Below are 16360 nucleotides of genomic sequence, written 5' to 3'. Positions count from 1 at the left end.
TCTACGCTCCAGTTGGTTAGGGCAGAATGAAACTGATTTTAAGCAAAATCCCTCCTTTGGAGGGAAAGCATAAATTTCCCTGCCAGAACAAATTAACACAACTTACCTTGGTGTATTTGATTTCAAGGTTGAGAGTGGGAGAAGGCAGCAGATGCAGAGATGCCATCAGAGCTGCAGGATCTGCCTTCACCTCCCCTGGCATCTCAATTTTACTGGAAGTCATAGTCTTGGGGGTGGGGGGGGTGGGGGGCTGTTTATAGTACCACTGAGCCCCCCGCTCTGACCTGATGTTGTGTTTTGGGATCGTTCCCCCCCCCCACCCACCCCCCCCACCCCCGCAGACCAGCGCCGAAGATGTTGCTCTCGCCTGCTGTATATAGGCAGGTGTCAAGCCGCGTCTCTTCTTATTGGACATGGGGGCAGGGGCAAGGGGGCAGGTCCGTCCTACCTAGGGCGACAGCGGCACAGCCCCGTCACTCGCGCGGCGCAGCCGCCCCGCAGAGTATCCCCGGCCCCCGCCTCCTGGCCTGACCGCCGGGGATTCCCCGTGCCGCCCCGTGGGTGGACGGAGCAGCCGGGCGCAGGGCGCTGCCTGCCGCCCGGAGAGCTAGGCTGAGGAACCCGGTCCGCGGCAGCGGGGGAGCGGGGCGGCGGGTGCCACTGAAACTGTCGTGTTCCCCCTCGTCTCCCCCGTGCCGGACGGGGAGGCACCGCCCTGCCCGGGGCATCCCGTGGGGAGCCCTGGCAGCCCCAGCCCTGGCCCCGGCAGGGGGGCAGCGCCGGGGGAGGCCGGGCCGCGTTCGGGAAGCCCTGGCGGGGTAGAGGGGTGGCCCCGGGTCTCGCCGGCGGCATTGCCTCACAGCGCGGCCGCGGGCGACCGGCCCCTCCTCGGGCGCAGAGCCACCGGCGGGGCGGAGGCGGCCAGGCACAGCGGGGCTGGAGGCCCCTCACGGGCCCCATGCCGAGGCGCGGTGGGGGCGCGGGGCCGCTCCGCCTGCGGGTCAGCGCGTCCGTCCCACCTCCCCGGTGCTCCACCGCCGCCCGCTCTCCCGGCCCGGGGCTCTGCGCTGCACCTGGCGGCCGTCCCGCTGCCCTCCCCCGCTCTCCCGTCACCCCCGCCAGCTCTGCTCGCGGCGCGCCCGCTGCTCCCTGCATCGGCTTGGGGTTTTTTTTTCCGGTAACCGACATCGAAGTGGCCTCGCGTCCCCGGCGGCAGGTACGGGCGGGCGGGCAGCACCCCTCGCACCGGCCCTACCTGCCCCGCCGGCGGCGCCATCCCTGTCCGCCTGCTGCCCCCTGCCGGCGGCGCGGCCGCCGCCGCCCGCCGCTACGGCAGGGGGCCCCCGCCGCGCGCCGCCACTGCCCGCGCCCCTCACCTCGCTCGTCCCCCCACAGCGACGTCTCCGCGCGGGCTGCGCGGCGGCACCGTGGTTCCTGCCGTACTGCCCGCCGCAGCGCGCTCGAGCTCCGCCCCCGCCAGGCACTGGCTCCCCTGCAGGTCGGCCGCACTGGGTGCGCCCCTTGCCCTACTGCCCTGGCAGGCCCGCGCTGCCGTAGCGGTGCGAGCGCCCTTCCCCTGTGTATGCGGGGCACTTCCACAAAGCGGCGTTCTCGCTTGCCCGGGGTTTCCCTGTACCCCTTTCCTCGCTTCCCCTTGCAAGGCCCCACACTAATCCCTTCGGTTATGGGCCGTGCAGTCGTGCCTCTCCTCCTTCCTGTGCAACAGTCTCCCATCTTCCAGTGTGGGGGCACTGAACCCTGCAGCCCCTCCCGCTGCCGATGGTGCATGGCCACGGGCCGTGTGGAAGCGCAGAGGCCTGGGACTGTTTCCAAATTCCTCTCAGGCAAGAAAGCAACCAGGAGGAGCAGGTGCTCACTGCCAGGGCACGTCCTGCAACCCAGCTGTGGCTTCCTCTTTTTTTGAAAGTTCTTTGCAAAAGGAAGAGGCCTAAGGGGGAGAATAATTTGTTCAAGCAATGGCCACCTGTTCCCAGCTGTTGTTTTTTGGGGGTGCCCTCTTAGTGGGAGGCCACATCATGCAAGAGGTTGGGCATGCAGTACAGTGGGTAAATGGGAAGTCAACAGCCAAGTAGAGCAAGATGCTACTACTCACGGTCTCAGACTGATCACATGTGGAGCAAGCAACACATGTGCGGTGGACATATGTCCTAGCTTGCTGGATAAAATCACAGGTGGCTTGAGAATGCACTGACTGGGCTGATGGATGTTAGAAATTTATGGTCAAAGCCCTACACTCTCTCTGGTCAAAACTTCTAGGCAGAAAACATGAAGCCCAGACCATTTTTGTTGCTTTAAGCAAAATCAATAAAGTTCTGCTTACTGATGCAAGCATTGCCAACATTTTGAAACCAATTAGATGTCATGTTTTGAAGTTATCATGCTGTAGATAGATAAACAGAGAAAAGACACCAAAACATGCAGCTGTCTAAAGTGGGCAAAACAACGCAGCAAGAAATATACCATGGGACCTTTCTATTGACCTAATCGAGAATAAACAACAGGATCTGGCCATGTTTTGATTTTGTTACATTTTCCATGTGTTGATTCCATATATATTCCTTGTTCTGTGTTTTACAAGTTCATGGACAATTGAAAAGACTGTCCCAGCATTCTCTTAGTGTTCTACAGGAGAATGGGACAAAGGTTGCTTCTGCACAGCCAGGCAGCACAAGATACAGAGTGCCATTTAAGTCATTTCAGGGTTAACATGCATATTTCAGTAAATTTCCTGCTCAATAATGAAGGAGAAGACTGCAGATTTTGCTTTCTCTCATTTTTCATCTTTTTTTCCCCCCCGACAGAGGAAATGGATCTATAATACTGTGCTGTAATGTGACACGCAGAGCTGTCAAACTGTGACACTTGGGATGAGTGAGATTTCTAAACGTCAGAAATTCAATTTTTAATGGCACACTGGCAACACAGACCTAACACTTCATCACAAGGATGACACCTTCTAAAAGCTGTTTTAAAATAAATCAGAGTGGGGATGTGCTCCTTCAAAAGGGGACTGCATTTAAACAAGTTTCAGGAATGAGGAAACTGTATAACAGTTTCATTATTAAATCAAGTCAATAAAGTTCAGGACATTTTGGTGAGAAAGGCTTCCAGTGCATGTGGAGGTACAGTTCAAACCCACACAATCTGGAGCTACTTAAGCGACCTCCATTAACTACTTGTCGTACAAACCACGTTCCTCTTACATCTAAAAAGAATTCAGTTTGCAAAAGCACTTGGACCTCGCCACCTGCAGACGTAACTGCTACCTAGACCTCGTTGGCATTCCCCAAATGGAGAACGGCACTGCATTTACCACGCTGCAGGCTCCTGGTCTATAGCCAGCTTCAGAGGGCTCCCCAGGAGAATATGGTGGACATGTGCTGTTGCTCTTCTGAACAGCAAGTGACCAACCAGCATCTGGGAAGACAATGATGCAGGCCTTAGTGCCAAGACCCCAAGTGGGTTCTTCCGAGTACAACTGTAGCTTTGCCAAAGAGAATTAAGACCGAGGCCTGCACTACTATGTTGGACACACTGATGAATCCAGCTTGATGAGCTGCCTCAGTGGTTCAGTACTACACTGGCTACTTTATGATAACATATCACGGCTTCAAATAGTGCACGTGAATATTAATATTTAACGCAATTTGTTTGTAGAAGGGATTACTACCCTTATTGCCTTGGACATTAGGACAATAACTCAGTAATAACAATGAAAACAGATATAAACTAATTAATTTGTGAAAGAAAAAAGTGAGTCCAACAATTGGCAAGAAGAGAAAGAACAGAAACAATACCCTAGGTTCAGCCTGAGTTCTGCAGTCCCAAAACACCTACATATGGCAGAGAAACCACTTGTTCTTATTGCAGCCCTGTAGTTTCTGGGGTTTTTTGGTGAATTGACAATACTAAATCAACTGGCAATTAAGTCAGACCGGCTTATTTTCTCTCACATGAATGGGTTTTAATTAAACTGCTACTTAAACAGGAAATCAGGAAACAAATATGTTCTGTTTCACATCATAACGACAAAGATATTACTGTCTTCACACTTTGTGAAGAAATGGCTGTCAAAAATATGAACAACCAAGTGACTGTTTCATACGTCAGTGTTAGAATTTAGGCTAGTATGTAGCCAAGATCAAAATAATTCCCAAAGAGTTTTATTTTTATATTTAGAGCAATCTGGATGTATAATTTGAAGAAATACCTTTCTTTCATTTACAAGTCTCAATTTCTCCACCCACCTCCAGCCACTGGTATTATTTATAGATAAGGACATAGAGATTGCTTATGCAAACACCATCTGATGGAAACAAGACCTTTTGTATCTAGAAAGGGTGCAAAAGACAGAGCTGTGATGTTGAAGACAATACAGGTGTAATTAAAGGATTCCTGGGTTGCTCAGTCAGAGCACTGGTATTTTTTCTGCTCTATACCGCTAAAGTATATTACCCTTTAAAGTACCCCATTGCCTAAAGTCATAAAACTAGGGGACTGGGTGAAACTATTTGTATCTCAAAGACCTCTTTTGAGCAGAATAGGTGTACCAAAGCATAAACTGATACACCACTGAAATGGACAGTGGCTACAGCAACTCCAGCAACACAGAGCTCTTTGTTCTTGCTACTTCAAATCTGTGACTATTTCTTATGCTCCTTAGTGAGCTCCAGACTCCAAGCACTTTGTCACACACATGAAGCAACTGAATCACATTATTCTGTCAGACACTTCCAGTGATTCATCTGAAGATCAACTTCAAACCCTGCCCCAAAATTATTTCAATCTGACCCATGAGTTCTTTTAAATATATATTTCTCTCAGCTGTCCTGCTACCATTTAGCAAGGATATCCCTGGTTCCTCATACAAAGTCAGTATTGACTGAGAGAGCCTAAGTCCTTGGTACCCTTCGCTTCCTGCCGCAGTAAATGTCCCTTCGTATTTCTCACAGGCTTTACAAATCACTTTTGAAAGAAAAATAGGGACAGAAAAGAAAGTTCCACTAAGTTTTTTTTAGCTCAGACTTCCACTTACAAAATCTCAACTTCATTTTCTGATATGTACAGTAAAAGCTTCAGCCTCAGGTGGCCTATTTTAATTGCCTGCTATTTTCATTACTGACCAGGATGGCAGCAAATGCTCTTCAGGAAATACTTGTATTTTAATTTATCTGCAAACATAAATCACACATTATAGCACTTTTTTCCTCTAGGTTAATTGAATCAATTCTTTAAATGTCTCTAAGCCTGATCATTTGAAAGAGCCTCACTGTCTAAAATCGCTTAAGAATTATGTCCCTTGAATTGTGTGCAGGATGGTATCAGTCCTTGCTCCAGACAAAGATATTTTATCCAGATAAGGTAAAATATTGTTATACACATAAGCAATATTATCTGTAAAGCAACCCACAATCCTGTGATGATCCTATAAAATATTTTTTCAGAAAATTTTCAATTAGTTAATTTGAATTAGTTGTATTATAAAGCTTAATAAGAATTGTTTGAGTCTGAATATAATTTAAGTTCTAAAGAAACAAAAGAAAATCTACTTTTGTTTTCCTTATTTCTACATTACCTTTAACATTAAAAAAATGCTGATAACAACAACCATTTTTATTACTGAAAATCCAGGAATGGCTAATGAAATGGCTAATGAAAAAAACTGGATTTACCATAATTTTTACTAAAAATTAGTCAAACGGATCAGTTTTCTTACCTGTGATACTGGCCATTTTATACCCAGTAGAACTGAAAATTGCTGCCATGGTAAATTCAGTCCTAAATTGAAACTCAAATGTAAGGATTTAAGCAAGCCACAAATAATTCAGTGACAGTGATAAAGCTGAATATGCTTGGAAAGACTGTCAGTGTTTGACTCTCTTTATAATTGGATCAGTTTCAAAAGTCACTATTATAGTTTAAGTTGACAGCTGAAATGTAACATGTCCCTCACTAGGCTGTTGTGCAGCAGGCTGGTTCTGCTAGTTAGAGAGTGAGCCTGAGGTGCCATTCCTTTAGTCTGGGGACTTCCTGAGACCATCCAGCTCACAGCTGCTCCTCAGCTGGTCAACACCCTGTGCACGGCAATGCGCGGCAATGCACAGCCATGGGGTGGTTCAGCCCACTCTCTGCAAAATAGCACCTGCCTTCTTCCACAGAGTATACATGGCAGAGAGTGACAGTGTCTCGGGAGAGTGCTCTAAAGAATGCATGCTGTTAACTGTGAAGTTATAGGCAATATGTTCTTGGCTATAGGGATTCTATTCTGAATTTAAATACATAAAAAACCTTTATATTTTGAATTTCTCTTCAATTTACCTGTTTGAATTTATTATTTGTAAAACACATCAAGCCTTAAATGGATTGACCTTCTGCTAATGTATATCACCTAATGAAAGGATGCAATTAACTAATTCATATCAGAATATTGCACTTTCCAGATCACATTTATCATCACTAAATGTGTGATCTAGTTTGCAAGTTTAAATTTTTTATTATTACCCTTTAAACTAAAGAAATAAGTCTTATATTTAATTACCTGAACTTACATATTCAATTAATAGCTTCATTATCTTAATGAATATAGGTGCTGCAGAGAAGTAACAAAAGATTGCTTCCTGGGTCTGCTCCTAAGTACACCTTATAAAGAGTCTGCCATGAACTCAGAACAATTTTTTTGTTTAAAAAAATCTTGATTGGGGAGTTCCAAAGGAACTGGGCCTGGCAATCTAATATTCCAATGCAGGGGCCTGAGATAAATTTATCATATATATTTTTAATATTTAATATGTAAAAGGAATCCCAGAAACAAAGCTTGTGTTTCTGAAAGACAGAGGATTTAAACATTCAAATGTGAATCATTCTGAATGAAAGGGAATTAAAAGAATGAGAAACAGGCAGACTGGCACCTCACCTACTAAAGGACAAGGAATGAGTTTGGAGCACGGAGGCAGAACAAACGCTCTTGCTGCAGGAAAGAGGGGACAAAGCACCAGAAACAGCAGCTCTTACAGAAAGCACTTCAACAGAGACACCAAATGTGGCTGGATAGCATCCTTGGGGGGCCACATCGAGTGGGAGACAGCTGAAGGTAGGTGGGTTGGTGAGTCAGACGCAGAAAACATTGTCACTCTCCTGATGGCAATTAGGTTTCAGAACAACGAATGGGCCATCCTATTTAGCTCTTCTGTTTGTTTGCCAAACATGCTACTTGGCCTTTGTGTGTCAGTGAAGTCAAAGCTGCCATTAGCTTTCATGTTAAATCTCTTCTATTAGGTAGGCTCAGATTTCCTGTTCTTCACAACCCTACAGGTAACCATAATAAGTCTCAGGGTGTCTACTGCTATGGGGGGGGTCTGTGCCCTGTAGAAACATGAAAGGTTTTGACAATGTATTGCATTTGGGTTAAAACATAGGGCTTAGATCACTGCAAAGCCCGCTGGATACACTTTGGGGTTTTCTTCATGCTGCGTGGATCTATTCACCAAGAAATCTTGTGTTTTTAATAGCAAAGCTGAATTTAAAATTTTTATCTCAATTTTGAGGGCTTTTTATGAAGAATTCAGAAGAGGAAAGAATTATTTAAAAAAGAACAAGCTGTCAATAATCCTCCCTTTACATTTACTTGCTGTATACATTTTCTGTTAAAGAAAAGGGAATATACAAAAAACAAACGAACCACAAAACCAAAAAGCAGGGAATTGGCTGCAACAAAGCATTTGTCTGTACTAAATTGATCTATTCCTAAAAAGCAAAACAGTCTTTTCCTGGATGCATTCAGAATGTCAGACCTGCCCATACTGTAACCTACCAGATAAGCTTATACTAGAACCGTATCCAGCACATTCAGAAGGAGGCACAGCAGATAACACTGGTGCACATAACCATCTGTACGGCATTTCCCTAACACTTTCACATTTTGCCAGAACTGACAGTCCTGTCACAGAGCCCTTTGGTGTGGAATGTTATCTGTGCCCCACTATGCCAGCGCAGCTATCACAGAGATTAAACCAGCTTGAAAACTCTCAGGGCAATATATTATGCACAGACACGCCTGTACAACAAATTTTTAAACTTACTATCATCAATTACATAACCATATATAGTATATACATGCATAGTAACATCAGTTATGCACTGAGGCCTGATGGTGGGCCCAGCCCATCAGGAACAAAGAAAAATTTTGGGTCCTGCTTTAGAGAAAGTACAATTTAATTCTCCCTGAAATCAGCATCAGCACCAGCGGACTTCAACAAGCGTTGAATTGGGCCTTAAAGATCACTAGCAAAAAGCTTGAAAGACTCATATGTGGTGTCATCTTGATCTCATGTTCATGACCTGGGCTGAAATGTTTTATCTGGACACTGAGATCGCAGAAACAGAGAAGAAAGAACAAAGTTCTCAAGGGGTCACCTCGTGTACCCTGCTCCTCCTCCAAGGCGGGCTAAGCTAGACCTGAGCTGCATGTTGGAGATGTTTGCCCCCATGAGCATTTCTTCACCAGGGACTACAGCAGAAACAGAGTGATGATCAGAAAACACAGAACTAAAGAAATAGGGATGTTTATGTACTCAAAAATGTTAGAATGCTGATTTACAGTGCATTGAGATCTTTGTCACCTGAATTTTTTTCTGAGTTCCCCAGCAGCAGGATCAATCCATAAAACAGAACCATGCAGCAGTTTCTGTATGAAAACATAAACATAAATTAGGCGAAGGCATTTGACCAGGGACATGAATTATAGTAGATGTACACATTCAGACTTTGTCTAATTCAACTACAATCAGTAGATTTAGACTTAAAAATTATTTGGCCCATATTATTACAATACAAAAAAAATATATGGTGTATTTATAGCCTTGGTCTCTCCAGCTGTGTTAGTTTAGGTTTTATTACATCAGTAATAACAATTTATGTGATACTCTGAATAATGTGCTATTAAAAATTCAGTACAGTACATACTGTTACCCATGGGATTTAAACTGTGGGAGCTATGTGTATTAATCGCTACTTTGCTATTTCTGTAGAAGTGAAGATTATTGTCGTGGTTTAGCCGGCAGCTCAGCCCCACGCAGTCGCTCGCTCACTCCCCCACCGGTAGATGGGGGAGAGAATCAGAAGGGTAACGCTCGTGGGTTGGGATAAGAACAGTTTAATAACTAAAATTAAAAGAAACAACAGTAGAAATGCAATGTAAAGAAAAACAACGAAAGGCGCAAAACCCCGGGGGAGGGGGAAGGGAGGGGGGAACGAACCGCCGAAACAAACCGCACGCGCCGCAGCCGCTCACCGACCCGACGCCGCGCCGCCTCCGCGCTGCCGCTGCCACTGCCCCCCCCCCCCCCCCCCCCCATATACTGGTCATGGTGTCACATGGTATGGAATGAACCTGCCACTGGCCAGTCGGGGTCAGCCGCCCCCACCACGGCCCTGCCCCTCCCAGTCCCCCCCGCCACGCGGCAGAGCGCGGGAAGCTGGAAAGGTAGCCGACCCCCACAGTGAGGAGAATTAACCCCTTCTCAGCCAAAACCAGCACAATTATTATAAAAAATGGTTAGGTTATATACACTGTATGAATTCTTGCTCTGCTTGAATCCAGGTGAAGAGAATAAATAGTTCATTAAGACTGCCTTGGGGTAGGGTCCCAAGGGTCTTAGTCTTGCAGTCTAAGGTTACACTGATCACATGTTCAAGCATGAACAATAATATCAGCATGCTTTTTGATGTCTTTGAAGAATGCCAATAGATTTGTGATGCATAACCTCCCTTAACAGAATCCATTTGATGCTTCTACAGAGTAACAGCTTTATCTGTGTGTCTGTTGATTTTATTCTTTACAACAGTTCTTCTATTTTCCTGGCATAGAAGCACATTGACAGTTTTGTACTTCCCATAATCACCCTTGGAGGACCCTTTTGAAAGGCCAGTGGATCAGTAGTACATTTCTTAAGTTCTATTTTGCTGGCATTAGGATCAAGTTCAGCAAAAACCAACCCACTGGCACTAGCGCTTGAGTAGCTGAACATTTGAATCCCTTTGCAGACACGTTGCACAGCTTAAGTAATTAGTTACTGTTTAACTTACCAATTTCTCTTGAAGTCTTTCCTCCTGACACTTCATTTTAGGATGTCACGCTCCTAAACACCAAACCTAAAGTTTTTTCTTTAGCAAGGCAAATAATTCTTTTAGTTGTGGAGTTAGCCACCATGAATACTACTTCTATACTTACATTCTCTATAGTTTTTTTTACTGCCTTGCAGGAGTCCTCTGGTAATGGAATTTGGAAAAGTTTATATTATTACTTCCACATTTTTGTCAAAATCTTAAAACCTTTTCAGTCAGCTCTGTTGTAGCTCTACATTTAATATGACAAAGATTATGCTTTTTCTATGCTCCTTGCTTATACACAACTTCCATTTTTGAAGGATGTCTGCATTTTCTTATCTCAGATGCCACAGCTGTTGATATTTATGGATGGCACTGCTGGTATCTTTACCATTATGACTCTGGGAGAGGGGCCCAGCTGAGGGAGACCAGCAGAAAATAGTAATCACAGCGTATTTCCTTTCCATTGTTCAACCAGGTGATGCACTGCATGTGACTAAAAGGCATCACATGGGTTTGTAATTAAGGTCAAAGATTTCATGGTGTTTATCTTTACATTTTACTTGCCTTTCTTGTAATACTACATACATATTTGTCAGATTTGGGAAATATCTTTAGAACCTCTTTCTGAATACAATGAAAGGAGAAACTTAATTCAAATTTTCTATGTTGCCCCCTTTTCTAATTGAAAATAATCCCAAAGTGTAGCAGTAACATTAGATTGCCAATTGTCAAAAGGTGGAAGGATTTGCCAAGGCAGAAATCATCTCATGTGTACTCTGTTCTTCTATACTTTCTTAGAGCATCTGCTTGAATCTGGTTATGGAACTGAGGAGGACCTTTGGTCTAACTTACCATCACAGTTCTTATTAATGGAGTTAAATCATGTAATTTCTATAAAGTATTGAAGAAAATCTGAAGAAAGGAAAGGTAAAAAATACATATTTGTGTCAGATCTCTACCTTGTGTCCTGCATCCTGTCTGTAAAGCCAGAAAATTGTTATAAGGAAGGCAACAAGATCTGGACAAATGAGTAGGGGTTTGTTTCTGATTTGTTATTGCCCTATTGTTAGCTGAAACATAGTATTAATGCCTTCACACCTGTTTTGAGACTAAACTATGAGGGATCTGCATACTACTTCATGAGGGAGACCTGCGTCTGTGTAAGAGAAAGAACTGCTATGGACAAACAACTAAAGATTGCTTTCATAAATGTATATGTTTATTTCTCATTTTCCTGGAAAAAGAGAAAGTGGTTTATCTCTTTCCTGCTGTAATGAATGACCTCCCTAGCCTCCTCCCTCAGTTGTACTGTATACATAATTCTGAAAGACTCCTCTCACAAACATAATAAACATACACTTTAGCATGCTGTGATAATTAAGGTCCTGAATATCTTTGTTTTGCAGTGGTGCAGGGTAAAGGTTTTCAAACTGCTGTACACAGGCTATTTTCAGGGGCTTCCCAGAGGCAGCTCCCAGCTGTCTGTGCAAGTGGAGACCTGCACTGCAGGCAGGTCCTGTAGTGCAGGACCTGTAGCACTCCTACAACAGAGCGTGCCTGCTGCTGCATAGGTGCTCACCTGACTTGTGCAGCACCAGTACAGATGGATTCATGTAATTATCAGCTATGTGGCTTTCCGCAGGCCAGCATTTTCTGAACCAGCTAAAGGCAGAGTGGTATTTGAATGCACGGGTAGAGAAAGGTGAGTAAAAGGACATGGAAAAGTGGTTAAGGATTAAAATTGGGTTGTGGGGGTGAACTGGGAGGTTAAGGGATGAAACTGGTGGTGGTAAGGTGACTACAGCTGCAGGGAACATGCATTGGGCCCTAGCTTGAGACAAGGAAGAGCACTAATGGGGTAACAGAACAATGACAGAAAATATTTGTAAATCAACAAGATGGAGTATTAGTCAAGTCAGTATCACACCTGATAAAACCATTCAAGACATGTAAGAGATTAAGAGCATAATATTTTTCTCTAGGAGGTCTAATTCTTTGATATATTCAGCAACTTCATGTCTTAAGACTATGGAAAATAATATAATGCTTCATATTGTAGCAGCTATGCACTTTTAAGCTAAACATATTGGAGACATAGAGTCACTCAGTGCCCCACTTGCCTATACTCCATTATAGGGAGCCACTGGGCCGAAGCACATTTCATTAAATGTTCCTAATTTATTCTCCCTCATTGCTCTTTTGTTAATAGGATGGTTCACTAAAGAGCAAGACGTTTAGTCTAAAAGAAGTATTGTGAGTGAATATACAAATTCAACATACTGCACACCAAGGTAAGATTCCTCATTAACCATCAAAATCCCTCAAAAGTGGCAAGTTAGGAGCTTTTGTTTACAGGACAGAGCACAGCATTTTAACAAGCACTCACTCTCTTTTATAACTTCCCCTTGAAAAGTTTTTGGACAGCCAATAGTAGCATGGTCTAAATCCCAATCTAGGTCAGAGAGAAATTTTCAACCGTATTTTGGTTCCTTACTTTGTGGTTTCTCTTTTTGCTTTTCGTTTTGATCACCATGACAGGAACAACATTTTATTTATTTTTACCAAAAAAAAAGTAACATAGCAGGAAGGTAATGATTAATCCATTCTGCAAGAAAAAAGAAGAGTTCTGATCAGGAACTTACTGGTATTATCAAAACAGTATAAATAGAAGTGTACTCAGAGAAGGCACAGGATGGAAAACTCATGATGAATTGTTAGGGCATGTTGAGTTAGTTCTGTCAGTGCCTGCAGTCAGATGATTTCACTGGCTGTACAAGATGAAATATCATATTTCAATGCATAAGTAAAAGTGTCAAAGTTCAGCTGAAACAGGGACGATTACCGAGCAAATTTTGTGTGTATTTGTAACTAGGGCACCAAAGCAGTGGAGGAAGCCAAAATGAGCCGGAAAAGCAAAAGAAGTTTAAAGGAGAAATTTGCCTTGAAGAACCGCTTGGTTAAAGAAGCCCTCTCAGAATTCCTGGGAACTTTTATATTGATAGTAAGTGTCAGCTGCTTTCCTTTCTTCCTACTGATCTAATGTTGGACAGTGCTTGTAAGGGGACATGCAAGCTTTTTCTTGTATTGTACCAGCAGCGTAGTTACTGCTTGACAAACATTGTACTGTCTTGAATTAGTTGCTTCTATTTACGGTAAGTTTGTAATTCCTTTCTTCACCTGATGTAAATATCACTGGCTATGAAATGCAGATACCTTTATGTATTACAATTGTCTGATAAGCATTTGATTTCATATAGGAACAGAATTTCAGTGAACTACCACATTCTGAAAAATCCAGATATGCACAATGAATGTTAATAATACTCTTCCTATTGTTTTTTAAAAACTCAGCTGTTTATTCCACTTTCACTTCTATGCACAACTTCCATTTGCTTTAACAAATGTACTGTATTGCACATTAATAGAATTTTAGCTGAGTTATTTTCCTGTGCAATATAGAAACTTAGCTGTGAGATTTGTAGTGAATTTATTGCCAAACCTTCAGATATTTTGTAAGTTAAGTATTTTTTTGTTTTGTTTTTAACTGTACTACATAAATTACAAAGTTGCTTAGTCCTGTCATGCTGCTGCAATTTAGGTAAACACCAAACTCCCCATTTTCATGTCCCCAGGCTTTTTTTTTACTTAATTTCTTGCTCGGTTTTTCTGTGCATTTTGCACTAGGACACAGAGCTGTTTGGTGATTTACCAGGGTAGATAGCAGGCTCAGTAGCAGAGCGGGAAGTCAAGCAGCTAGAGTATTTATGCAAAACTCTCTCTTCCTTCTTTTAGTCTGAGCAAGACATTCTTGATTATTGCTACATATTTCATCATAGTGAAAGGAAAGAAAAAATAAGAAGCAGGCTTATAACTGTAACTATAACTTATAACTGTAACTATATTAGCTAAATTTCAAGTAAGTCATCTAAAAAATTCCAGTAGCTCATAAAATACATGAAAATAATGATCTTTACTACACTTCAGCCAACTGAAGTGCACAGGTACTAAAGTAATATTATTCTCAAATTTAATACCATCCATAAGACATTATTATAGTAAGGAGCACATTTAGAAGAAAGGAGCACAAAGCACTTCACAAACATTAATGAATAAAGTGTCACAACACCCTGGTAAGGAGAGGAAATGTCATTATCTTCATTTTATATATTAGCAAACCTGATTACAGCAGACAGCACAGGAAGCCTGTGGCAGAACTCTGAATATAACCCAGATCACCTGACTTCCAGTACTGTGTCCTCACCACAAAATCATCCTCCTCTTTCCATTAATACAATTAAGCAAGTGAAGAAACCATATTAAAGTGCAAATTGGGCTGCAAATGCTATTAATGTGCTGCTGCACAAGACTAGAAGGAAATGCAAACCCAGAGCCCATTTTCTAGTATATTCACCGTCTGAATATAGTGGAAAATGAAGCCACAAAATAGTTGTTGGTAATCTGAGTTTCTCAATTCTATTTTATCCTTTCTAATGTCAACCTTGGCTTAAAGCAGAGAATAGCCTCACATGGATTAAACTGCAGATTTCTCAGTACTTGGATACCTCGATTTATGTTTGGACTGTACAAGTTAGAGACAGTACAAAGCATTTATTGTGAAGAAACTAACTTTTCTGCTGTTATTTATTGCTATTGCTTTTAGGCTGTGTCAGCTGTTAAGTAGTTTCTCTTTAAGAACAGATAAATATTAAAACCTTAACTTAAATTGCAGTTAATGAAAGGGGCACCCTGCTAAGTCAGAGGGCAGAAATCCTTGAAAAACAGACACCATGTATGCAAAAAGGGATAGCTTTCTTCCACCATGTTATTACTATGTCTTAGTCATATTACAAAGTGAAAGTGAGACAAGAGTTCACGACCTATAGTACAGTTGATTCAGATCTTTGCTGAAAGCCATTTCATGTCACTGTGATGGGTTTTACAGCCTGTGGGGAGCACCTGCACCAGGCAGCAAGGCAGGGACAAACGTTTCTATTACCAAAAGGGTCTATCTGGAAGTCAATGCTAACTGACCATACCTAAATTTGCAACCAACCTAGCACCTCTGGAAGTTAGCTGGGTGAAAATCTGTTTCCCCCAAATCATCTATTTTAATTTTTTTTGGAGAACAACATCACAAACCACATACTATTAAGAGCTTAAACTACCATCTTTGGTAACTCCCAAGCCTTGCAGCATTTTCCAAACTGAAAAATCTACAAACTCCAAGATTAATTTCAGGACATCTAGAAAGTAAAATTGCTCATTAGGCAAAAACCAAGCCTTCATCTGGGGGTGAGAAGGGATCTTCGTGCAATGTTGAACAGATGTGAGACAGCAAGCCTTGAGAAAGTGACTGGTATACAGTTTGTATAACATCTCTTGGTCATCCCTACTTAATATGCCATGGTTTGTCTTGCAGCATATTGTCAGAGCACATAAACTGAATTCTTTTCAGATTACACTAAAGTGGAAGGTGAGCTCCAGAATCACAACAAATGTGCTGACCATTAATGGGTGGTCATTCCAGTGGATCAGACTCGAGATGCACCTAAATAATCCCTCCTGAGAAATCCATAGTCAGGTTTGCTGAACCAGCTGCTTGCACTGCATGACTCGATAATACAGACATAGCCTGTGTGAGCCCCTCTTTCTCCTTCTCAAAGCATCTGATTTCAACCTCTTTGAGGGTTCAGTGAGGAACACTAAACTCTAGGAACCGGGAAGTGCACTGCTGTATAGGTGGATCCAATGGTATACAGAGCAGCAGGTATTTTCGCCTGTCTGGGTAATCCTGCTGGTGATTAGGCTATTTTACTCTTAGACCTATTCTGCTAGGGGAACAAGATTTCTTTCAGTATCAAGCATTGAATTATTCCCCAAAGCATAGCACAGCTTCTCTAATTATGCTCTGGAACAAGAATTGGGGCAGAAACCCCAAAATCTACGGTCCATAGCCAAATGCAAATTCCATGTGGTTTTGGTTACACTGAGGTTTTGGTTACTGTCTTGAAATATATCATATTCACTTTTGAAGGTTCCATAAAGCTAAGAAAAAAGTTGCACTTCACTTCTGATGTGATTTCTATAAAACAGGGTGACGCAGTGTTAATGTAACTAAGTTATATTTGCAGTCCAGGCAATGAGGAGCACACACTATGCTGGGTAATTATATTTGCAGGTTATTGGTAAACTCCTGCTCGTTTCTTGCATTTACCCTGGTGCTGTCATGTGG

The 16360-nt window shown here is 42.8% G+C and overlaps 2 protein-coding genes across 4 annotated transcripts in view; one reads left to right on the top strand and one right to left on the bottom strand.

The window, feature by feature from the left end:
* ALDH1A2 (aldehyde dehydrogenase 1 family member A2) overlaps positions 1-1483 on the bottom strand; it is a 56442-nt gene extending 54959 nt beyond the window's left edge. Inside the window, exon 1 of one of the 2 annotated variants that reach the window (XM_075100244.1) lies at positions 1377-1483. Coding sequence is in view for 1 of the 2 variants with exons in the window: in XM_075100243.1 (XP_074956344.1) it covers positions 107-223 (117 nt within the window). In the remaining variant the exon portion in view is untranslated. Of the gene's footprint in view, positions 1-106; positions 374-1376 lie in introns of those variants that run through there. The other variant, XM_075100243.1, reaches the window with a different exon arrangement.
* Positions 1484-11655: 10172 nt separating this feature from the next.
* Positions 11656-16360, top strand: part of AQP9 (aquaporin 9) — a 28675-nt gene continuing 23970 nt past the window's right edge. The window contains exons 1-3 of one of the 2 annotated variants that reach the window (XM_075100252.1): positions 11656-11830; positions 12338-12419; positions 13001-13129. In XM_075100252.1, coding sequence (XP_074956353.1) covers positions 13028-13129 — 102 coding nt within the window. In that variant the 5' untranslated portion in view covers positions 11656-11830; positions 12338-12419; positions 13001-13027. Of the gene's footprint in view, positions 11831-12337; positions 12420-13000; positions 13130-16360 lie in introns of those variants that run through there. The other variant, XM_075100253.1, reaches the window with a different exon arrangement.

This window comes from Phalacrocorax aristotelis, chromosome 7 (assembly GCF_949628215.1).
Source record: "Phalacrocorax aristotelis chromosome 7, bGulAri2.1, whole genome shotgun sequence".
NCBI classification, from domain to species: domain Eukaryota; kingdom Metazoa; phylum Chordata; class Aves; order Suliformes; family Phalacrocoracidae; genus Phalacrocorax; species Phalacrocorax aristotelis.
The sequence above is the reverse complement of the archived record's forward strand: the minus strand, read 5'-3'. Positions and strand labels throughout refer to the sequence as shown.